This window comes from Cheilinus undulatus, linkage group 21 (genome assembly GCF_018320785.1).
Source record: "Cheilinus undulatus linkage group 21, ASM1832078v1, whole genome shotgun sequence".
Classification (NCBI taxonomy): domain Eukaryota; kingdom Metazoa; phylum Chordata; class Actinopteri; order Labriformes; family Labridae; genus Cheilinus; species Cheilinus undulatus.
The window spans coordinates 17380287-17404773 of NC_054885.1; the positions used below are offsets into that span (position 1 = coordinate 17380287).

At 40.5% G+C, this 24487-nt stretch overlaps 1 protein-coding gene across 4 annotated transcripts in view; it reads right to left on the reverse strand.

The window, feature by feature from the left end:
• Positions 1 to 15019: 15019 nt before the first annotated feature.
• The window catches only part of mpp3a (membrane palmitoylated protein 3a), a 35320-nt gene continuing 25852 nt past the window's right edge, over positions 15020 to 24487 (reverse strand). The window contains exons 13-21 of one of the 4 annotated variants that reach the window (XR_005993583.1): positions 23258 to 23299; positions 20608 to 20673; positions 19833 to 19988; positions 19639 to 19719; positions 19464 to 19557; positions 19275 to 19383; positions 18938 to 19066; positions 18339 to 18806; positions 15020 to 18252 (exon numbers count right to left, since the gene is read on the reverse strand). Coding sequence is in view for 3 of the 4 variants with exons in the window: in XM_041817539.1 (XP_041673473.1) it covers positions 18627 to 18806; positions 18938 to 19066; positions 19275 to 19383; positions 19464 to 19557; positions 19639 to 19719; positions 19833 to 19988; positions 20608 to 20673; positions 23258 to 23299 (857 nt within the window). In the remaining variant the exon portion in view is untranslated. Of the gene's footprint in view, positions 18807 to 18937; positions 19067 to 19274; positions 19384 to 19463; positions 19558 to 19638; positions 19720 to 19832; positions 19989 to 20607; positions 20674 to 23257; positions 23300 to 24487 lie in introns of all 4 variants that reach the window. The other 3 variants (XM_041817539.1, XM_041817540.1, XM_041817541.1) reach the window with 3 other exon arrangements.

The window sequence follows — 24487 nt, forward strand, 5'->3', positions numbered from 1 at the left end:
ATGTATAGATTCCTGCTGGTCCATTACCCAGGGCTAAATCATGTTTAATTACCTGTTTACTCTGTTTATTGCTTAAGTTGATTACTAATTTAATCAACAGCCTCTGACTCATCACGGCTCCCCACATGACTCCTGGGAAATCAGAGGCATTCGCTATAGTTAACTTGGCTAATAATCCATTCAGATAATGAAACGCCACATGCCCATCTGTTATGTGTCAACAGTCCCGTGATCCTCTAGGAGCATTTTGCAGTTTGCGTGTACCATGGTAATTACTAAAACAAGGCTGCACTTCTCCCATGTTCCCCAGCTCATCATATGTCGGAAGAGCATAAGCCCTGAATGAACATTTGCTTCAGGAGATTTACACAAAGACTTTTAACTGGAGCGATGAGGGGATGTATGTGCTGGGCCATGTTTCTGTGTACAGTAGAAGTATACCCAAGGCTGCCCAAAAGGGGGGATAAAGGAGCCTTTCAGGCTTGCACAGAACTACCTTTTCATTTGTAATGTTAAAATTGTGGATAAGCACACTGAAATAAACCATTTGGAAAGGAAGCCATGATGTGCACAAACTCCAGGATACCAGAGAATAAAGTAGAATGAATTGAAAAAAACTTAAAGAAAAAATAATTAACTTATTGCAGAATAAAGGTAAAAATTGTGAGAATTTGGTTAAAACTGGCAAATCTGGCATCTGTAAGTGGTTTAAAGTGGTGAAATAGTGGCAGAAATGGGATGAAATGGGTAAAATTTTGGTAAAAAGAGTGGAAAAAAATTGGCTTGAAGTGGCAAAAAATGTGTGGAAGAAACTGGTTAAAAGTGGTAAAAAAAAAGGGGGGGGGTGATATCAGAGCACATATGTTTTGAAAAAGGAAAAGTGGAAAAAATGTGTGGTAAAAATGGGGAAAAGCAGTTAAAAAGTGGCAAAAATTGGTTAAGAATGGCAATTGAATTGAATTAACAGTGAGCCAAATTCTTTTATCTTCATGTTAACTCTTGTTGGAGCATAACTTTTTAAAAAACTATGAAAATTATGCTCCACTTTGTAAAACAAGCTATCAAGCTCTGTTGGGTGAGAAAAGCTTGACAACAAGCTGACTAGGACACAGAAGCAGAGCACGAGCCAAGATGAACAGAGTTTATTTAACAGAAGATGATGGTGTAAAACTAAGGTAAGTGTGCTAGCTGGTCGCTGGCAAAAACAAGGCAAGAGAAGAGTCCAAAAATGAAAAATTCACTTGCAAAGCAGATTAAGTTGAATGCTAGGAGCCAGGTTACCCCTCATGAAGCTGAAGGAATACTTTGACATCTGAAGGCTCAACATGAGGTGGTGATGAGGACTGCAGCTGTGACACCTAACCCTGGGACTCCCGCTGGGTTCACCTCCAGTCTGTCACAGCTGTGCTGCAGTTTAACTGCGTGCCCCTGCATCAACACCCATCAACTGTGTTTTCAGTGCGCAGTACTGGGCAGCACCACCAGACCGCACGACCCACAAGACTGAGGAGCTCACAAAAAAATCACAATATCATGCCTGGTAGTATGAATCTATACTACTGGAATGCTATAAAAGCATAAGAAAACACAGGAAACACAACACAACTAAGCTGGATATCTTGGTTTTGTTTTGGCAAAACTTCCTGCCTTGCTGAACTTTTCTGTGCTGAATTGATGCGCAGTGGTCCTGCTTATCTGCTCCAGGATGTCAGAGCTGTGATGAGTGGAGAAGGTGGAAGCACTCTCATTGACTAAAACTGAAACCTAACTACTCCATTGTCGTGATGGAGCAGATACATACTGAAAATGCGTCTGGTGGAATTTAGTGTTACAAGCTGCTGCCGTGACTGCCCAGTGCTCCTGCCCTCCCTTAACCAGCCTGCAGTGAGAGAGCAAAAACTTTGGAAACTTTACAGTGCATCACTCACAGGTTGTTGGACACTGTTACAGGGAACAGTTTAATTAAGCTGGTTTTGTTGCTGACGCTCATTTGTGTTGTTATGACACATTGTAACTAGAGTTCAGCCCATTATGTGAGTTGGAGGGTTTCCCACAGAATCCAGAAAACGCCATAACTTGTAAAGTGTTATACTCTGATTCCTCAGATGATTCCTGATCTCTTTTATCTGATAGTACTTTCAGAAAGCCACAGCCCCATAGTTATGCAGACTTTGATTTCCATTTTAATCTGATGCTTTTTAAGCATTGCTCTGAGCCTCTGCAAGCACTTCCAAATTGAATAAACTTTTATATTTTTTCCATTGACAATCATTACCAGCTGTGCCTAATTGAGGCCAATTTAGCAAAGACATGAAAAATCTAATTTAAAAGTTGAACAAATCAGGTTATTTAGCATACATGCTGTGTGTTCATGCAAATTACTTTGAGATGTGACTCAACAGAAGCGGAGTATCAGTAGAAGTAATTATCCTCTCAGCACATAAATAAGATTGTAAAGACAGATGATTACTTTTTGTACCACTACTGAGTGTCCATAACTAAGCTATTATCTCTGAGTGAAACCTTTTCTCCATCTTACTTTTCTCTGTTATTATGGATACTAATTTACATTAGCCACAAAGTTTTTCACTTGCAAACCTTGAAATAGGTGGTGGGGCCCATGTGTCACTTTATCATGTTTTTTCCACTGGATGGCATCCAAGAGGGCACTTTGTCATGTTTTGCCCACTGGAGGGGTACCCTAGAGCAGTGGTTCTTAACTGGTCCAGCCATAGGACCCACCACCTGCTGCACCGTGAAGTAAGGACCCAGATTTCCGATTTTTATTAAATCAAACCATGTTGTCAACTGACAACATGGTTTGTAACTATCCTGATTACAGATTGCCCAGTATGCAACCTTTTAATTGCAATGCTCACCTATTACGCTGGGGGAGAGGTCTTTGTTCTGTGGTCCTGAAACTTTAATCCCAAAGTTGCTGCCTGCAGCCTGCAAATATATAGGGTATCTAAATTTTGAGACTGGAGTGATACCCTCGAAGGCAGCTAATCACTTTTTGTTCACTAGAAGACACCCTGAAGGGCACTTTCTTATGTTTAAATCAATGTTTGGATATCCAAGGGGTCCCTTTATCATATTTAGTCCACCATATCAATTTTTTTCCTCTGTCAGGACACAATAAAGGGCATTTAATTAGGTTTTGTCCACTTGGAGGCACCCAAGGCAAAAATGACACTTTGTTATGTTTTGTCAACTAGCACTTTACTCTGGAGGGCACTTCATTGTGTTTTATGCACCATAAAGAGAGGACACTTCCAAAGCATTTTTGGAACATTAGGGTTCAGGTGGTGGAACTGAACCCCTTGCTCCCCCTCTGAGTCCACCAGTGTGGACCGGTGCATAAGCCAAAGTCTGCTTTTGAGCCTCTCCCAGAGTGGAAAATGGTTTTAAATATCGTCCTGCGTGAAGGATATTGAAAAGTTGTTGGACACACAGTCCACAATTTGCATGGCCCACTTCTGCTGGGCAGTTGATTTCATTGATTGAGGAGTCTTACAATCAAACCACTCTTAAGATGAAAAAATAGGTATTAAAAGTGTGTCTTATACACCATATTATATGTTAAATTAACAAATAAATTACCACAAAGACATGTATCCTAAAGCATTCACCATCATATAAAGTTGGAAGAGGCCTGTTTGTGCACTATTATCTGTGCTGTCTGTATGTGTGTCTCATCAGTATTGTGCCAAGCAGTGATAGATAATACGACCTGCAGGGGGAGATCCGGGCCAAAGCAATGAAAGCAAGGACATGAGGGAAACCTTTAGAGAAGAGCCTCCACTATTGCAATCATTAGTTTTGCTGCTCATCCATCACAAAGGAATCTACTCAGAGTGAGTTACATTATGAAAAAAAGTCCTCTGGGGAGATTACCTTGTGGCCTTGGTGCTGTACAGAGCCTAAGAGGCATCTTAGATTAGATTAAATAACCTGATAGAGGAGAAGCAGACTGCTGCTGTGCGCTATCATGTTCAGATGTTTAGTTCTGAATCAATAAAGCACAGTCTTTATCACTATCACTCCTGAGAAATATGTATTTACCAGCTTTTTATTTCTTCTCATATCTCTCAGAGCAGGTGAGTAAACAAAGTTGAGTGTGACAGAGCTCTCAGAGCCTGAAGGCTGCTGGAATGAGGATGTTAACATTATCAGCACAAAACAGTTTTAGAGAGAGAACATCTTGGAAAAGCCAAAAATGTTTGTCCCACTGCCTCATGCTCTGCTTGTGCCATCTAGTGGTGATATGAACAGTGAGATGACCTCTATGATGTTGTCTCTGCATCTGATCTCTTCATGAGCAGAGCATGAAAAATTAAAAATCTTCCAATTGTAGCTGTCTGTCCAAAGACTTCCTCTTGATATTATCTCTGCACAGTGTTTGTGAAACTCAAGGACACACAGGCGGCTGCCTTGCCTGTTGAGGGGAATTAACTTTCTCACTGACTCAGAGTAAAATCACAGAAAAGTTAGAACTGCAGTTCCACATGCCTGAGTTTCCCTCAGTAGGGGTGTTTCTAAAGGAGTCTGTGAAAAACCGTGGACCCTCCTGACAATTATTTGGCTTCCAAAGACGCCGACCCATTGTTCCCACTGTTGGATCATCACTGAAATTAAAAACAATACTCCTGACAGATTGGGTAAATAATGTTATTATGGCATGGAAACATGAGCACACTATGCAAAAGAGGGATCGCAATATAGGTCATAATATTACAGGAGAAGTTGAGCATACAGTGTTAGTTCAGGCAGGCCACAGAGTCAAGAGCTGCCTTATAACTAAGATCAGCTGATCTCGTGCAAGTTGTGATCATCTGATAGCCAGCTGATTTGCTTCTGGGTGTGCAATTGGCTAATCACATTTTGAAGCTGCCCCAGTATGCTACTTTTTTCTGCTCCCTCTGCAAGTTGCTTTTGTAACTCTCCTCCATCCCAGCTCCTCATTTATCCTGCATCTGGCTTAATCATTGTCATTCTCTTGTTTTGGATGCTTTTTTTGCTTTGACCATGGGTGATTACATCAGGAAATGAAAGGGCCATATTATGCAAAGTCACTTTTTCAGGCTTTTCTAACAAAAGTATGTGCCCCTGGCCTGTCCACAATCCCCTCAAATACCAGAAAAAGCCATTCCCTTCCACCCGCTCTTTCTCCACCTTTCAGACAATGTATGCTAAAAAAAAGCCACTCTCAGATTTTACCATCATGACATCACATGGGGAGTAAGCACCCGCCCCCGCCCCCAGGTTTGGTTGCCCCCCCCCCCGCTTGAAGAAAGAAAGAAAGATAGAAAGTTCCACACTCCTCTTGTGATCTTCCTCTCAGCTGCCAGCTGAGATGCTGGATAGCACAGTGGGTTACCCTGCTGACTTTTGTTTTGGAAATTGATGGTTTGAATCCCAGTCAGGTAGAAAACTTTGTGTCTGTACCACTGTAACATCAGGAGTGCTACATCCATTTCCTGAGAGGGGTGTGGTCAGGGGCGGAGTCAGACAGCTAATTACCATTTAAAGACAAAGAAACGGCTCATTCTGTGAAGGGCTGAGACAGAGGGGGTTTTAGACATGCAAAAATCCAATACTGGGGTGTTTTTTCAGCAACAAACTTCACAGGCATGTTTTGGGGACCTCTGAGAACAATATAAACTAGTCATAAAAGGGTAAAATGTGTCCCTTTTAAAAGGTTCATGTTTTATAGAAATGATGTGAGGTGTTATCTACACTCCTGTGGTTTCCCATATAAAAAAAATAACTTCTTCTTCTTGTCCATGGCTTCCGGTGCCTGACTTTCTGACTGATAGATGACTTATGGCTGGATGTTAAAATAGTGATGACATTTACAACTGGGAGTCTGTGCATTGTGTTTTATTTTGAAAATACACCTTGTACTGCATGTTCTTGTTCTGGTTTGGGTCGATCCGCTCAATGTGGATTTGCTTTATGTGCTTTGTGTGCACATCTCTGTGCAACTGTAGTATGTAGAGTTTGAGTGTGAGTGTTAAATCTAAAGTGATTGTACACTTTATGGATTAAAGTGTTCAGCCACCTGACCATTACACCTTCAGTGACTGTAATGACATTGTATTATCTTTTCTGTTCAATCCTAAAATAATCTTTTTATAATGTTGGAACATTACAAACCTCTCTAAAATGGCGTGTAATAAATTACCCTCTGCAGACCTTTAGTGGGTGCCAAAATGTACCAAACTGAACTCCTACATACTTTTATTTTGACAGTACCAAAAATCTACTGGGGGAACAACAGAGAGGGAAAAAGAGAAAGCAATGAGCCTCCTCTCTGGAGAGTAAAGTGATGGCTCATTAGGTAGAACCTCCAGTTGGAAGATCAGTGGTGCAAATCCCAGCTTTAAAAGTGCAGTAAAGGCAGCATTATTAATTCATTTATTCAAACACCAAATTCAGTGCCTTCAGGGGTGGTTTCTGATAAAGCCTCTTAGCCAAGGAAACTTTGACATGTGTGCCAGAGCAGTCTGAGATCAAACTGGCCATCCTCCAGGAGCAGGAAGATCCAAAACACCTCTGAGCTACGGCCGAGCAGTTTATCTCATCTGTAACAGAATACTGATTATAAATAGTGTCCAATTAAAAAAGTCAATTTATTGAGAAAGTTCTGGTTAGAATGCATCAGCATGAAATTTAAGTAAAATAACTCTTTTAAGTGAAGAGAAGTAAAGTTATTTTTTTAGCAACTCAGCTGTGTCATGGGACATTACTGCTTTCTTGTTTATTTCTATTTCACTGCGACAAGCAGACAGCTTTTAGGTGTGCTCCAGCCTCCTTCTGGTGAAAGTATTGCATGGAAATAAAGATGACAGTCACATGAAATCAAGGATTTCAAATATTCAAAAATCACTGCTCATCACTCATCTAGAGTCTAGAGTGTTTTCTCAAGTTGTCAATTTATTTGTCTCTTTTTGCAGCTTTTGTCATGATAATTTTCCTATCAGAAAAAAATGAATAAAAGTATTTCTGCATGTCCTGTAAGGGCCTCTGTAACTGTGTGATATTTTAACGTGTTTGCTAAGATCCAAATTACATTAAAACAGATTAGAGTGGTTGAAATTATTCAGAAAAATAGGTCATGATTTCTCATGAAAGAGGGTAGACCAGCTAAAGCTGTCTCTTTAGTACCCAGATTGTTTTTGATATCATGAAAATCTTTGGGATTTTGCCTTAGTCAGAATGTGAAAATATGAAACTGTATAATTTAGTTGGGCCTCCATGAAGTACAGCTGCACTATATGGGCATAGTATTTGGCCACACCTGTTAATGATTAAATTCAGGTGTTTAGATCAAACCCATTGCCACAGGTGTATAAAAATCAAGCACCTAGCCATTTGCAAACATTTTTAAAAATACCTTGTTCTGAAAGGCTCAGAGACTTCAAGTGTGGTACTGTGATGGATGTCACCTTCACAATAAAATGGTTTGGGAAATGTCATCCCTGCTGGATAACAGTAATATTTTTAGAAAGTGGAAGTGTTTAGGAGCAACAGCAACTCAGCTATGAAGCAGAAGACCACATAAAACCACAGAGAAGGGTCAGTGACTGCTTCGGCACATGGTGCGAAAAAGTCTTCAATGCTGTACTGATTCCATAGCTGAAATGTTCTCAACCTCAAGTGACATAAATGTAAGCAAAAACTGTGCAGATGGAGCTTCACAGAATGGGTTTCCACACTGACACTGGACTGCGGAGCAGTGGAAATGTTTTCTGTGGAGTGACAATTTACACCGCCTCTCTGTTTGGCAGTCACATAGGTGAGTCTGGGTTTGGCGGATGCCAGGAGGATATTTCCTGCCTGACTGCACTGTACCAACTGTGAAGTTTGGTGGAGGAGGGATACTGGTATGGGGCTGTTTTTCAGGGATTGGGCTTGGCCTGTTATCGCCAGTGAAGGACAATCTTACTAAAAACTTGGAGAATGCTATGCTTCCAACTTTGTAGCAACAGTTTGGGGAAGGCCCTTTTCTTAAAGAAGATGATGAGTTCAGTGTGGAAGACCTTGACTGGACTGGACAGAGCCTTGACCTCAACCCCATCAAGCATATTTGGGATGAACTGGAATGGAGATTGAAAGCCAGGTCTTCTCACCAAACATACATGCCTGACCTCATTAAGGCTCTACAGAACGAATGGGCTAAAATTCCCACAGAAACACTCCTAAATTTTGTGAAAACCTTCCAAGGAGAGTGCTGTTACAGCTGAAAGAGGGGGTCAACTTCATATTAGAGTTCATGTTTTTGAACACAAGATCATTACAGTCCCTGCTGGTCTCAAGTAGGCCGAATACATTTGTCCATTTTCGGCTATAAAATATGGCCCAGTGGATGACACTGGGTTATTATTTCAAAAGGCCTTGAAAACTTTGATTAAAATTTCAAATAAAAGTTAAGTTGGCAGAGATTTGAATGTAATGACTTTATTATTCATCAACAGACTGAAGTCCCTGGATTAAATGATAGCATCTGCTCATTGGGAACACCCACCGTAATACCACAAAGGACGCCAACGCAAAGAAAACAGATGGATAAGGACTTAATCTATAACAAATGATCACTTTATATGCATAATTAATCAAACATTCCTTTAGAGAAAACCAAAAGATAAGAGAAGAGTTTTTGTACTTTCGAAAATGAATAAATCTCAGAAAGTTAAAATGCCCATCACTGACAGTGAATCAGCTCAAGTCCCATATGTCTCTAAAGGTCAACTCTTTAGTCATTAAAGCAGATTGTTTCCTCCTCGGCTAAGAACTCTGAACTCTTGTGAGGCAGTTTACAAACACTTCATGAATGATTTGCATTCAGACTCCATAAGTCAAACAGGTAAACAAGTGAACACTTCACCTGCTTTAATCTGAAGGTCATCCCATTCATCTAGAGAAAGGCCCTCAGAAGGGAGCCATTCCCTAAACTGCACTTTATCTTCAGCCGGGGCCTTAAAGCTGAATTACATCCAGTCTGGCTTATACAGAGGTGCTGCTGTGCCAAACACCGTATACCTGTAATTGAATTGAGATTCCATAATAGCTCAATACATCATCATCATTACAGTCGACTCCAAGGCCCAAATGAGTTAAAGGCTCTCCTCGAACAAGGTTCATGATCATTTATTTGATTATATTCTACTATCCATGCCTCAAAATGCTCTCAAGTTTCTCCATTAAAAGCTTCTTTTTTGACTTTTTAAACCATTTTTGAGAAGAAACGCTCTTATCCTCAGTTAATTAAGATGGCATTGTTACAATTACATAAAGCAACCCACTACAAGCAATTTAATCCTTATCTGAAACTATTGGAAAATATCATTAATCATTTAGCTAAAATAAACGCTCGGCTGATTACCATTCCCTGCATGGTTCTGCTCTCTGCCTTCGTTTTTTTTCTCCGTGTCCTCTCTTGTCTTGTTTAGTTTGTCCTTGAAAAAAGTACATCAAACTATTTGGGCTGCTTCATTTAGCTCCATAGATTTTCTCAGCGCACTCAAGGACAACAGGCAATGATTTCTAACCGCATAAATCATCCAATATCTTCAGTAAGTGCTTTTTAGAGTTTACATCTAATTAATCTGCAAGTAGACCCATTTTTTTTAAGTACAAATAAATATAGCTGTTGAGAGAGACGTACAGACTATAAAAGATAATGAACCTGGATGTCAGTTTTGTAAAAGTTGCTTGAATTTCACCAAGAAAAATAGAGTGGAGGGCCTTCAAATAGAAAATTACCTGCACAAACAACCACAGCACAAGCTAGCAAACTTTTAAAGAATTTGAGGAAGTAGAACGTCTGAGGATATCTGTGTCTTATTTAGTCCAGCCTCATGACGATCACCGATTCCTTCATGAAAAACAGGGACCCCAAATGGACCAGGGACCCCAAAAGGTAAAACCATGTGACATGGAACAAGACAACCATGATTTAAAGAACTTCATAGACTTTTTGACACTTTGTTGCCAAGAACACCATCTAGACCCACTGTAAATAGCTTAGCAACCTACTTTAGGGCCCTAACCCACCAGTGTAGAACAGGCTAAAGGCTATGCTAACAGCTAGGTTAGCTATAAACAGGGACTGTATTGACATTGTACTCGAATACATCTACAGGCTTTATCTACAGGGACTTGTGTCAGTCAAGTTCTTCCATACCATACTCATCAAACCATATCTTTATAGTCCTTGCTTTGTACACTGGGCAGTCATGATGGAATAGAAAAGGGCCTTCCCCAAACTGTTGTCACAAAGTTGGAAGCATAGCATTTTCCCTCCTCCACTAAACTTCATAGCTGGCACAATGCAGTCAGGCAGGTATCTTCTCATGGTATCTGCCAAACCCAGACCCGCCCATCTGATCGCCATGTTTCCACTGCTCCATTGTCGAGTGTCAGTGTGCTTCACATCACTCCATCCAACGCTTTGCATTGGATTTGGTGGTGTGAGGCTTGCATGCAGCTGCTTGGCCATGAAGCTCTCATTGCACATTTTGTGCTGACATTAATGTCAGTGGAAGTTCAGAACTCTTCACCTGTGGAATCAGCAGTCCTGGCAATTTTTAGGCATCATGCAACTTCAGTCATTGACCTTGCAATGTGATTTTACATGGTCTTCAGCTTGGCTGGGTTGCTGTTGTTCCTAAACGCTTCCACCTCTAATATCACTTACAGGGGAATATCCAGCAGGGATGAAATTTCACCTGTGGAAATGTATCTGATGGAAACACCTGAATTTAAAAAAATAACAGGTGTGACCAAATACTTTTGTCCATATAGTGACTTCATCTAGCTAGTTTGGTCAGTTTTACAGGCTCAATAGCAATCTACTAAACTAAACAACCCTTTGGTCCAAATTACAAATTTCTGCTACACAGATAAGTTGCCTTAAAATTCCTACTTATGAGTTTGCAGGCTAATATGTTAAAGCTAAGGAGGGATAAGAAACTTCTTGAACATATATTTGATACATTTTTGAGCTAGTTTTGTGACATTACTAGTTTCAAAACATAGACTTCATGTTGTTTTTATTTCGAAAAGTATAAAAAGGCACTGCTTACTCCTACAATCACTACATACTACATCTTCCACTGTGTTTCCAGTAATTGACTGTCCAAAATATTTGCAGCACAAAAATTCCATTAGCTTCACATTTTGAAGATTGGAGATCAGAGGTCTCCCAGGCATATCCAACAGAGAGAAGACCCCAGGGCAGACCCATTATATAAGCCAACTGGCCTCAGATTGACTTGGAGTCCCACAGGAGGAGCTGAAAATCATTTTGAAGAGGAAGATCTAGGTTGATATTTGTTGATATTATTCTTATGTTTTTTGTTTCTACAATGGGTGAGCACAATAAAAAGTGTGTATTTTAAGAAACAATCTAAACTATCCCTAAAGATAATACAATGATTGCTTTGCAGGGCTCTAAAGCAAAGATGTGGACAAGATGAAGCTGAAAAACCTGGGTGAGAACATTTAATCTTTCAACTGTTTTTTAAATGGTTCTAAGCCTCTGGCAGCTTTTGTAATCCTTTATGCAGATCTTTTGTGATAAACCAGATGTGTCATTGTTTCTACTTGGCAGCTTTGGGGAGAGTGTGGCCCGAGACTGAAGCATATTGTGTTTGTCCATAATGAATGTCAGTGGATCTGTGTGCAGTCTCAGCACACCTTTACGCTAACATAGTTTAATTTTCTCTGCGGAGTGGCTTCACTAATTAGGATGATTGTTAGCCAGTTTAATTGGCTCTGTCAGCGGCGGTCTCAGGAGTCACAGGACGCTCGCTGAGGTAATTGCATATGAGGGGGAGAATGGAGCTGATGATGAACCTTAACAAAACTTACAGAAAAACCTACGCTCCACACACAGAATAATGGGCTGCTATCTTTTTTCAATTACAGATACTGAATGGGGACGGTAATGAGGAATTAGTGGGAAAAGGTGTTTACTACAAGAAAGTCTGGAGCAGTAAATAAGTTTTCAGGGTCCATAGGGAACACTTTTCATCATGTCTGCCTGCTTTTATAGATGCAGGTTAATTATTGTTGTATAACAGGAAATATTCTGTAATTTCCTCCATGGTTTGTTGAAGAAGAAATATGGTCAAAAGTTGTTTTAAGGCTGGTTTCACTAGAGGCCCAGATCTGAGTATACTTGCTCCATAAGCCCATGTTATTGATCAGTGTGAACACAGCTGTATCAAACTGAACCCAAGTTTGTTTGTAGAGGAGGACCCAGGCATCATCTGTATAAAGGGAAGAGCTTTCTTTTCTTTGTTTTTTTTTAAGATTTGTTTTTGGGCCTTTTCATGCCTTTATTGGATGGAGGAGGACAGTGGATAGACTCAGAAACAGGGACAAGAGTGGGGGAGAGACATGCAGCAGGGGGCCTCAGGCTGGACTCGAACCCGGGCACGCCTTAACCACTTGACTACCGGTGTGCCCCAGTAAGAGCTTTCTTGGGCCCAGCCAAATGGGGGCTCATGGAGGTTAAAGGACATTGGTTAAAAGATGCAAAAGTCTCCAGAAATAAGTGGTGAAAGAGTGGTTAGAGAGACCTTTTAAGGAGCTAAAAACTTGGGATTTAAAAAATAGTTGATACCACCTCAGCTGGCTGCTTTTGACGTAGAGGAGCAGCAGCTCTACTTCGAGATCCTTCTGGATGTCTGAGGGATCTCATTCTTTCATCTTTTGCCAGAGTTCATGATCATAGGTGAGGGTTGGGACGTAGATATACCAGTAAATCAAAAGCCTTGCCTCCTGGCTTAGCTTCCTGTTGACCTCAACAGTCTGCTACAGCACCGGTAAAGCTACTGATGCACCAGTCAATCTCATGGTCCATTCTACCCTCACTCGTGAACAAGACCTCGAGATACTTGAACTCTTTCACCTGGGGCAAAGACACTCCCCGCCTGGAGGGAGCAATTCCCCGTTTTCAGGTGGAGAACCATGACCTCAGACTTTGAGGCATTTATTTTCACACCAGCCACTTTGCAATCAGCCACAAAGCACCCCAGTGCCTACCAGAGGTCCCCAGTTGAGAATGCCAACAGAACCACATCATCTGCAAACAGCACAGATGAAACTCTGAGCTCTGAGCCCAAACCAGTGTTATGGTTTAAGATGAGACCCTTTTTCTGGATGACGCTCAACCGAACAAGATGTTGATGTTGTTGCACCCAAATTGTGGAATGAGCTACATATTGAAATCAGGATGTCTCCCACCTTACCTACTTTTAAACCACGTCTTAAAACTTATTTTATTGAGACCCTAAACAAAGAGGGAATCACATGGGCTGCAATCCAGACAGCAAGCACTTGCCAGTATGGAAAAGTGTCTCTTCAGTCCAGAGTCATTGGCATTTGTATTAATCATGCTCAGTCTGTTGTTTTCTCTTACTTTTATGGGAAACCTCAAACATAATTATCGACTAAAATTCATAGTAGCCCAATGTTAACAGCTTTACTTCCACCATTTACTGTAGTAAGTGACGCCACAGTGGTCATGTGTCTGTGAAAGGTCTACAAGTAAAGATTGGCTGGTTTATTCATTGTGCCTGACAAAATTACATAACTTAATACATCTGGGCTACAATTAATATGTTTAAAATACTGGATTAATTTGATTACTTGGTGTATTTAATGTATGAAGGCTGTCAAAGTTTCCCAGAACCCAAGATTATGGCTTTTAATTATTTCTTTCCTGTGCCAAATAAATGAACATGACAAATGGAGGCTGAACTTCTTTTGGGTGTTTGAAAATTTTTACTAAAATATCAGAAAGGTGTAAGTGAATTCATTCTCCTGTACTCTAGTGTCATAATTTCTTTGTGCAATACTGCACACACTGAAATGTTTTCTTTTTACCAGACATGAGAAAAAACTAAAATGCAACATTAAAATGCATTATCAGTGCAAAAGAAAAGTGACCTCTACAGAGGGTGTTTGTTTCTTTCATAAGTTTCCAAAAGTGAGTCCCTAAACTGTTTCTCCAAAAGTTTTTCGTAAAATAAAGTCACTTTGGACAAATATGTTTGTAAACAGTTTGAAATATTTCATTCAAAAACTTCGACTTACAGCAGCGCCTGATAAGTTTCCTCCACTGCCTCAGTGTAGAAATGAAATTGTTTGAACTTCAGGCTATCAGGTAGTTCTGAAGTACATCGAAATTCTTCCCAGAGCTTTGATTTGTTTTTAACTTATCTATCACTGTGACAATAATCTGTCCCCAGAGCCCGCCGCCTGCAAAACAACACTGATAGACCCGGGACGAGAGGACGTGTGCTCTCGTGGACACAAGCTCTCGTAAACACTCACATTAAACATTTTGACATTGTAATGTGAGAGCAAACTGCAGGCTGTCACAGGAGGGAAAACACTTCAAAGGAAAGCTGAAGGGGAAGAATAGTTCTGATTCAGAGGCAAGGCTTTGATTCAGCTAGCTTTATTATGGCACTTTGTACATGTCACATTACAAACTCAACATTCAGGGTTTCTTTTGTTCATACGACACATGAAGAGAAAACATCGTGTTTAAAAAACCACAGAAGTGTTGCTTGATTCCTCCCACATACTTTCTGTATCTTGAACAAGTGATTTTCAAACTACAGCTGACTGGTGACACAAGCCTGTGGTGACTCACTGATTTCTCTCATTTGATTTGTGAAATAAAAGCATGGGTTCACTTTCTTTATGTCTCTCTTAGCATGTGTTTTTATGAAGGGGCTCCTGGGTACGTATATTTTCTGGCAGTTCCATTTCCTGTTTGAAACAAGCCTCAGAAAGTGAAACTCTTGCTATTCTGTTTTCTAATTTTTGACAGAAAATTTAAAAAATGGAGCTGTCTTCAGCTGTTTTTTTTGTTTTTGTTTGTTTTTGTTTTTTTGTTTTTTTTTTTTGCTTTAAAAAATACAAAAATGGAAAAAAAAAAAACAAGCCATTTTCCTTTTTTTGTTTTTGTTTTTGTTTTTGATTTCAGTCACAAAATGGAAAACCAACAGAAACAAATTTTTAAATTTGGGTAAATTGTTTTTTCAATTCAGTTATTTTGTTTTCTTGTCTAAATGAAATATTGAGAAAAAGGAAATCATTTAAGTCCATGTAACCATCCACTAAGTTTTACTTTATAATAACAGATCAATTTGCTCTATGCAGTGTATCAAAAATAAAATAAGTAGTTAAGGTACCTATGATTTAATAGACTATATATTGGAAATATTAGGAGGAAAATTAATTATTATGAATTAAAGGATAGGTATTTTTATTACCACCAGTAGATGGCAGTATGAGTGTGTTTCTATACCTTTTGGTTCATAGGCCAGCATTTACCTGTTATATTGATTGTATGTTTTTTTTTTCTCTCTGATTATTTATTTTTTGCACAAAATAATAAATAAACCTTTCCACTGAACAATGCCTATTATTATTATACTCTGTAACACAGTGGATTGATATGTAGGCTTACATTTTGACTCGAGGGCTTTTATTTTGAAACATTCAGCCTTCTCAAGTCACATGATTTCCTGTTCCTCAAATATTTCATTAAAACAAGAAAATAAAATAACTTTTTTTATATTTCTGACTGCAACAATAACAAAACAAAAACAAAAAATCTTGTTATTCCTTTACTATAATACTATAGAAAGGCAAGCTATAAGTTTTCAGCACCACAATGGCCTGACCTGTCAGTCATATGGATTCTGGACCTGTCGACCTTAAAAATCTGTCATTTCACTTCATGTAAAGTCACAGTGAATGACAATCAAGGACACCAAAAGTGTGTGGCAGGAACTTCATGGAAAATCTGTTTCTTTTTTGTCAGAATTGAAGAAAGGGGAAAAACGGCTTAGTTTTTCAGTTTTTGCTATTTTCTGTCAAAAACAAACAAACAAACAAAAAAACTGGAATAACAAGAGTTCTCCTGATTTCTGAGTTCTCAGAAAATAAACCAACCCTCCATGCCCCTGTAAAAAGTATTTCTCTCCTCACTTTCTAGGAAAGATCTCTTCCTAAAAAAGTTTCATAAGGACAGATTAACAACAAAATCCTCCTGTGTGGATTTTTATATCCATTAAAGCTCATACTGTATGTTAGGGGCCAAATTTGTGACCTAAGTGGACGGGCATCCAAACATTTTATTTTACTCTGCTTTCCTGTAAAAATGACATTATTGTCACAGGATAATAATGCTTTTTTCATATAAATAAGTTCATTTTTACAGAAGCCTGTTGCAGTCAAATCAGAAAAAAATGTTTTGTTTGGGACATCACTAACTCACAAACTCAGAAGAGCAGAGAAAATTTCAACTACAAAAAAAGGAGAAAACACACCTTAGTAAAAAACAAGAAAAAAAATAAATCTTAACAAGAGGAGGATTTTTTTGTGTGTTAATGCAACACATTTCAGAACAGTCCTCTGGACCTTGAAAAAACAACTGATAACAGCTTATTTTCATGGGAAACTGACACTGTTGCCCATGATTACCATTATAAATAAGTCAAGGTGTAAAAACGCTTGTCCCCATGTGGCTTCCCTTCAAGGGCTATTTTTTTCTTCCAAACTGCCCATCGGTATAATAAATTGTTTATGATCTGTTTGTCTGAAAAGACATCATGTATCATATTAACATGGACACAAAGTTTCCACCTATTAAACAACATATTGAGATGTTCCAAATAGGCCATCTAAATAGCATTTTGATATTCCCAAATCAGGACTTACTCCAAACGTAGCATTCATCAGAAGAGTGTTATAATCAAATGAAACATTTGCATGCTTTTAAGTAATACAAGTATGCATGGCTTCATATAAACTGTAACATATGTGAAATATTGCCTCTTATTCCATGGAAACATCTGAAACTGAGCTGAGACTACAAGTTTTCAGCACCACCACGACCTCTGACCTGTCAGTCGTATGGATTCTGGACCTGTCGACATTGAAAATCTGTCATTTCACTTCATGTAGTGTCACAGTGAATGACAATCAAGGACACCAAAAGTGTGCGGTGGGAACTTCATGGAAAATCTGTCACAGGACAATTGTAACAGGTGAGAAATCATGTAGTCTGACCTCGGCTTTAGTGGAATATTTTAGGGCAAAAATGAGAAGTAAATTTAATGTTTTCAATGCTGAGATGAGCAGGAACATTTTACATGAAACATTTCCTTACAGTGGCATATTTCCAGATCCAGGATTCAGTCTGACTTAGCGACAAAAATGCAGTTTGTGACAGTTTTTAATAGAGACTTGTATATTAGGACTCTGTCCTGTAAGTTAAACATCATTTTAAGGTGGATTTAGTTTTAAGCTCACAATATGATGTAGAGCATTTTTTGTCCAAAAAATGTATGAAAATAGTGAAAAAATCCAGTACAATCTTCTTTACATCCAAAGATGTGTGTTTTCATCTCTTTGTCTGACTTAATTCCAGCGTTAAGTTAAATGCAATGGACAACATAGAAAAACCTCACAACTGAGCAGCTTTAACCTGGGAATGTTTGGCTTTTTGCAGAAAATATTAAACTACATTTATCAAAAACATCTGCTAAAAGCTGACTGTTAATGTTTTAATTAATCAATCGATTTATTGTTTAAATTCCAGTTTGTATCATCGTAAACAAAACCCTTATACTCAAATAAATCCTGATTTTACTTCTCCTGCTGTCAAAAATACAGATATGTGCAAGGACATTGTACAAAACCCCTTCCAGTACGCAGAAGACTCTTAGGTTGGTGTATGTGAACATACACAGTGACATCCATTCACATATACTCTGTGCAAATTATTGTTTTTACACTCAAACAAATGTGGGTTCCCAGGGAATAATGGTAAACAGGTTGCATTGAAGTGCTACGAGATCATTCGTTGGCACACGAGGAGTAAACATTTACAGTATTTACATCTGAGATTAGTAACCATGCATGTCTCCTAAAAACAAACAGTTCTGTAGAAAATAAGACTGGTCACATTCCGTTAAGTTTCTGTCTTTGTGGGAATCATATGAATTAAGCGAAAAAGAAGAGTTTCAAATGCATTCACTTCCACCCACCAGCCCTGCTCTGGAGAGTGTTGGATGGGTCTTATGCTGTACAGGATGCATTAGCAGGAACAGGAAGCAGTCTGAGATTGGCGTTAAGTTGAAATAAACTTAAGAAACATGCTTCTGAAGATAGTCCAACAATAAAGCAGATTGGCTGAGAAGTCCTCTGAGTGGAAACCTGACAGTATGAGAAATAGTAAATTAACTCCAGCTTTTTTTTTTTTTTTTTTTTACTTGAAGTCAATAAATAAATTAAATCCAAACCTGGATGATAACTCTTGGAAGTGACAGTCAGACAGTGATTTCTGGGTGTTTAAACGACAGTGATCGATCCGCTACAACACCCCAGACGATGGCGTCCTCCTCCGACATCATCCTCTCCCTTTGGTGCTTCTCTTTATGGCTGTCTGAGCAGCCCTGCGTCAGCCGCATAGAGAGAGCTCAGCAGGCTCTCGGGCCGCCCCAGTAAGCCTTTGGTGAGTGGAGGAGAGCTCTGGACCGGTGCGGAATCGGGACGGGTAGGCTGTGAATCTTGCAGAGGGGTATGTGAGTTTAGGTCCGCACCCAGCTGAGAGGCACCCAGAAGGACTCTCGCTCCAGCCGCTCCAAGATCCCCCGCAGTTCTGCACAGGCACTCGCTGAGTCCTCTTTGATCAGCACTCGGTCGACTAGGTGTCCGTACTGCTGATCAATCTGAATGGCAGACTGTCGCATCTCCTGCAAATCTTCATCCTATCACATCAGAGAGAAAAAAGGTCATAGGTGGATATGAACCCTCTCTTCCAACTATCTTCATGATCGGTTACTAAACATTTGGAAAAGAAGCTTTTAATGGGACACTGCTCCCACTGCCAGTGACTCACTGTAACGCGGCCATGGTCGCCCCCTCCTGGTGAGGTTGCAGCGCTGCGGCGACGTCTGCTCTCAGGAACACGAGGCTTGACAAAGATGACGTAGGGTTTGAACTCTGCCGTCCGCAGTCTCCTCAGTGCCTGAAGATTTACATACAACAGAGGAAACTTAGTTTAGATATGGTACATGATGGCAGGAAGCCAGCAGTGATGCAGATGTGATGTGACCACCGACTCAAGTCCACTGGAAAAAAAACTGCTGTTGCCTGCAGGATCTGTAAGTCCTGACATGTTGTGGCACATTTGGATGCAAATGAAACACTGCACATGTACTGTACACGAGCCGCACCTCAGGCTGCACGTCCACTATACACATCTTATTCTTGGCCTGCACGGAGCGGATCGCTTCTATACTCGTGCCATACTGGTTCTCCTTGTATTCTCCATGCTCGATGAATCTGCACAGAAAAGAAAAGACTTTTACTTTGAAGGCTATCATGTATATCTAAATTTAAGAGGAGAATCAGTCTTTGCATACTTGTTATTTAAAGCATCTGCATCAAACTGCTGTTTGGTGACAAAGTGATACTCCACTCCCTCCTTCTCATGAGGCTTCTTGGGCCTGGTGGTGTCTGCAGGAACATGACATAGGAGCTTGGATTTGTAGTGTCATGTCTGGTCATCGTCATGTTAAGTTTGTGTAGGCAACTCACGTGGAACAGCCACTGCAAAGCGATGTGGGTTTTCAGCGATCACTCGTTGTTTGAGCTCATTGATTCGCGCTCCAAGAGATCCTGTGCAAGGATAAAAAGTGGATAAGAATAGGTCATACTTTTGTTGCAATACATACTTAAGTCCACTAGATGTCACTGTCACCACAGGGGAAATCTAAGCCTTTGTGCCTCACCGATCAGCACCACCAGCCTGGGCCTCTCGTTGGGCCTCTGCTGGTAGCGGGTCACTTCCTCATATGTCAGGAAGTCAGGGTCTCCTGGATCAGAGCCCTCCCCGGAGGATCCTTGCCTGTCCTTTCGACTCAGACGAAAACTTCTCCGCAAACCAGCTACAGTGAGGCCAGGGGTGAGAGGGAAGAAGGAACAGAGGAAGAGAGAGGTGCAGGGTCAGAGCAGGAGTTATTAAGTTATTTGCACCTTAAGTTAACATTACATGAAAACTTATCTTCACTTTCAAGATGCAGATGTGATCATATTGCATTAAAGTGCAATTGTAAACCCATCAGTACACATGCATTAAACACCTTTGTCAAGAAGTGCATTTCAGTGAAAATAGAAAAATCTTATCTCAAGTGTAAAAACATGATTGTGTGAGATTTAGCTGAGCCAATCAGATGTCATGTTTCAACTTAAAGTTGAATATCATGCAGCATGACACAGATTTTACAGACTGAAGAATCAAGAGACTTAATTGTATTTGTTCATCTGTCTACGACAGATTAAAGTGACTGAAATCAGACATCATTTTCCAACATCATGGTCCACACAAGGCATGCAGCTCTGAAGGAGGCTACAGTGCTGAGGCGGGACACAAAGAACAGCCTGGCCCTGAGAAACACAACGTCAGCAGCTCAGAGTCGCTGCAGGTCGGGGTTATCCCACAGCCAGGACTGCCTGTGTCCCCCTTTAAGTGGTGTGTACCTGAGGGAATGAGCCGGGACACTGTACCTGAATAAAATTCCCAGGAAAACACCTGGCCACAGGAGGGCGCCACTGCTTTACACTTAGGAGAGACTATAACTGGCGTTAGAGCATCACACAACTCAAGCCTCACACCTCCACACAGGGTGAAACGAGCAGCAAACGTGCCTGGTTGAGTGTGCAATGCGTCCAACGCAGCAGGGCCCTCATGGGGGGGTTGGGAGTAAGGGGTGGGGTGGGGGGGGGGGCAAGGAGGGGTTTGAGGGGGAAGCGTTGCACTGACCATAGCACAGCACAGCAACAAGGGCAGTTTGTAAGATGCAAAGGAGGAGAAAGGGAAGGTTCAGGTTCAGGAGGATCCAAAGGGAGGGAGGTGGAGGGTTTGCAGCTCCAAGCAGAGTGCATAACAGGAAGCACAAAGACTGCTTTAGTTTTGTTCTTTGTGTAACAGGTGCGACGAGGTGCTGACTGACACTGCAGCAGCTCGCAGGATATGGAGGGAGGGAATGGGGGTCAGGTTGTGCTGCAGAAAGGTGAGGAGAGGTAAAGTGAAGGCTGGAGAGGGGTTGAGGTAAAAGGGGGTGAATGTATTCTCTCCACCTGGATCAAAATTATTAAAGCATCCTAATACACAATTTAACAACTGTCTTTTTTATTAGACTCAGTTACAGCAAATTCATGGAACAACTGACTCCTTTAAAGTCATTTAAAGGATAGACTGAAGAATAGTTACGCGATTTTAATGCTAATTTGAGAACTTATGGAACTTTTGTGACCTGGTCTCCGTACATTATTGTATCATATCGGATTATTTGTGTCTATAACTACACCAGAAAACCAAAACAAACCAGTGATCACCTACATTGTGATTATCATGTACCATTAGGCAAAAAGAGACAAATGTGCTTCAAGTGGCCTCAAAATAGAGATAAGAGTGCAGATAGATAAGAGTGCATGAGGCATGCAACTAAAATGGTTTAGAATGATTTATAAGAATATTTTGAATTAAAATAAGGAATAAATGGCAACAAAATAGTGTTTGATGTTCCAGAAAAACTCCCTTGGGGAAGACTCCTGGCCTCAACAGCAAAGCTCCAGCCTATTAACAGCCTCAAAATGTCCAATTAACAGGCAAATTACAGAAAGGTGGATCCCTCTAGCTATTATGAAATAATAAACGGCTTGAATAATGTATGGTAAAATTTCATGCATTTCCTAAGTTAAGAGCAGGCACTTTTGGGTATATTAGTATGTCCTAGTTCACTGGTTTTATTAACTGAAAAGAGATACTTTGAATTATTTTGTTTGCTTCCTGCAAAATGGAGAAAGGCCTCATATTGATCTTTGCCTTCAATCTCCAAATGACTAGCCTTGGGTAACAGTCATCAGTGCTAAACTATGCTAACTATGCTAACTGTACTCTGTTTTCTGAGTAAAATTCAGTTGTTTGCTGAAGATCTCAACGTATTTCTTTTATTACTCTAGAAGACAATGCTAGCTACACAGCAATGACTGTAAGTGTTAAAATCTTGATGTGAAACATTTCAGAGTTGTTTTAACCCCCAAAGTGCAATTCTAACTCCATTCTGAGTGAAATGGACCTCAGTGTTGGAGTTTTTTTGACAGTGTTGATCCATTTAGTGTTAATCCATCTCAGTAGAAAGTTAATTGATCTATGTTCTGTCCACTGGGATTTCAAATCTAGGGGATACACGGGCAGAGTTTTCTCATCATGCCCTTGGGCCTTAGTTTAGATGCCTTTAGTATTTGTATTTTGATGTTGCCTGTTGTTGCTATGATTTCTTTGCTCATGTTTCTGGTGGATTACTGTTGTTTTTGATGATAAACACTTTTGCACCATAGGTGAAGTTATCAACTGAGTTAGTTAATTCCCGCCTCTGGAAATGGGTGGTGGGACTTCTAGTTAATGTATTCTACTCCACCTTTTGTCTTACACACACAAAAATCAAGATGTTTTACATTCAGTTTGAGCAACTTTCTTGCTTCTAAATTTATTCAGTCAACTATATTTGTTTCAAGCAAATCTTAAGGATGTCTCACTGATATATTTGTTTTTTTCTTCATAGATGTTGGCTTGCTGTGTACAAATAAGAGTGAGTTTAATTTTACCTGTTATTACCACCATTATTTAACCTAATGGTACCAAATCACTCAAGTCTTTTTAGAAAAGTACTTCATAAATTATCTTCTTTTTCTGGGCATAATGCTGAGTGAATGTAAAGTCTGTTTTGGTCTTAAGCTGTGACTTTCATCACTAGAGATAATGTGTTGATTTTGCAGTGGGGTCTCTAAAGAGGCCGATGTGCTGCAGAATTCTGCAAAGATACTTCATCCACATTTTGGCCTTTCTAATTTGAATCATAAGTTTATTTTCCTGTGTGTGTGCCTCCCTTCTCTTTGTCAGAGTCATTAACATAGCATAATCCGTCTTCCTCTTCTGGCATCGCCCTTGACCCCATATCTTGCCCCCTGGTAACCTTTCTTTTATCCCTCAACCCCTGAGCCCAGACAGGTCGACCCTACAAGCGGTCAATTTGACCCCAAGCCCCCAAAAAGCAGCCGGGCGGGGAGGGGGGTGGACCAGCGCACAGCCAGACTGCAGCAGGCAAAGAGCAGAGAGGGAAAAGGAGGTGGAGAAAGATGTGCACGCTCTCACCTATGTACTGTCCATTGAAATAGCCCTCACAGTCACAGTCCTCTGTAGGGAGGCAAGCAGGGAAAAGACGGGGTAAGCACAGGGTAAGACACCTGGAAGAGTTAAGGAGGAGGAGTCGAGGAGGTGTAAGAGTTAAAGAAGGGGGGAGAGGAAGGGGGGCGGGTGGGTGACTGGCGCTGGAGAGGGCAGGCGGGGCGGGCAACGGGCAGCAGGCAGGCAGACAGCAGGAGGCAAGAGTTCAGCCAAGAGATAATGAAGGTGCGCTGTCGGAGGCAACAGCCAGTGACGAAAGACTTGACAGTTCGAGAGAGGAGAAGACGAGTAGAAGAGAAGAGAGGAGAGAGGTGGCTCTGAGGAAGAGCCGGCTATAGGAGAAGTCTTTGTGACCCACACTCACACGTTCACTCACATTCAGAAACAGGCCTGTCCTCCTCAGAGAATTGTTGCCATAATCCTGTTCTTTTTTTTTATCTCACCTAATATATGACCAGGCTTTCTGATTTGAAAAATTACAAACTGTAGGCGGAAATACATCTCTTAGAGCTGGAGGTGTACCAATGCCTCCAAAAGAATACAACAATGCAATAATGAACAATAAAAAACAAAACATTGCAGTACTCTGTTTTAACCAGCAGAGGGACCTAGACCCAAAAAGATTACCATATGACAGGAAAATGAAAAAATAGCCCTACATACAATAGCTCTCATCAAAAGTCCTTTATATGACCCATTTATAAGTGATTAATCAGGATTTTTGTTACTATGAGTTAATCTTATTTTGACATCCTCAGAGCTGACACAGCACCCTGAAGGGAGTTATACACCCCAGGTCTGTATCCAATAATTAATTGGAATTAATTTTTCAAGGTTTCAAGCCATATGGTATGTTCCTTTTTTCTATTTTTATTTTTATAGTAGTCTTTACATTTTGAATGATAATTCAATACATAGGGCTGTGCTGTGGCACAGGGGTTAGCGCTGTTGCCTCACAGCAAGAAGGTCCCTGGTTCACTTCCCAGTCTGTGCCTTTCTGTGCGGAGTTTGCATGTTCTCTCCATGTATGCATGGGTTCTTTCCAGGTACTCCAGCTTCCTTCCACCGCCAAAGACATGCTTGTTAGGTTAACTGATGACTTTAAATTGGCTGTAGGTGTGAGTGTGGGAATGCCTGGTTGTCTATATCCATGTGTCAGACCTGTGATTGACTGGCAACCAGTCTTGGGTGTGCCCC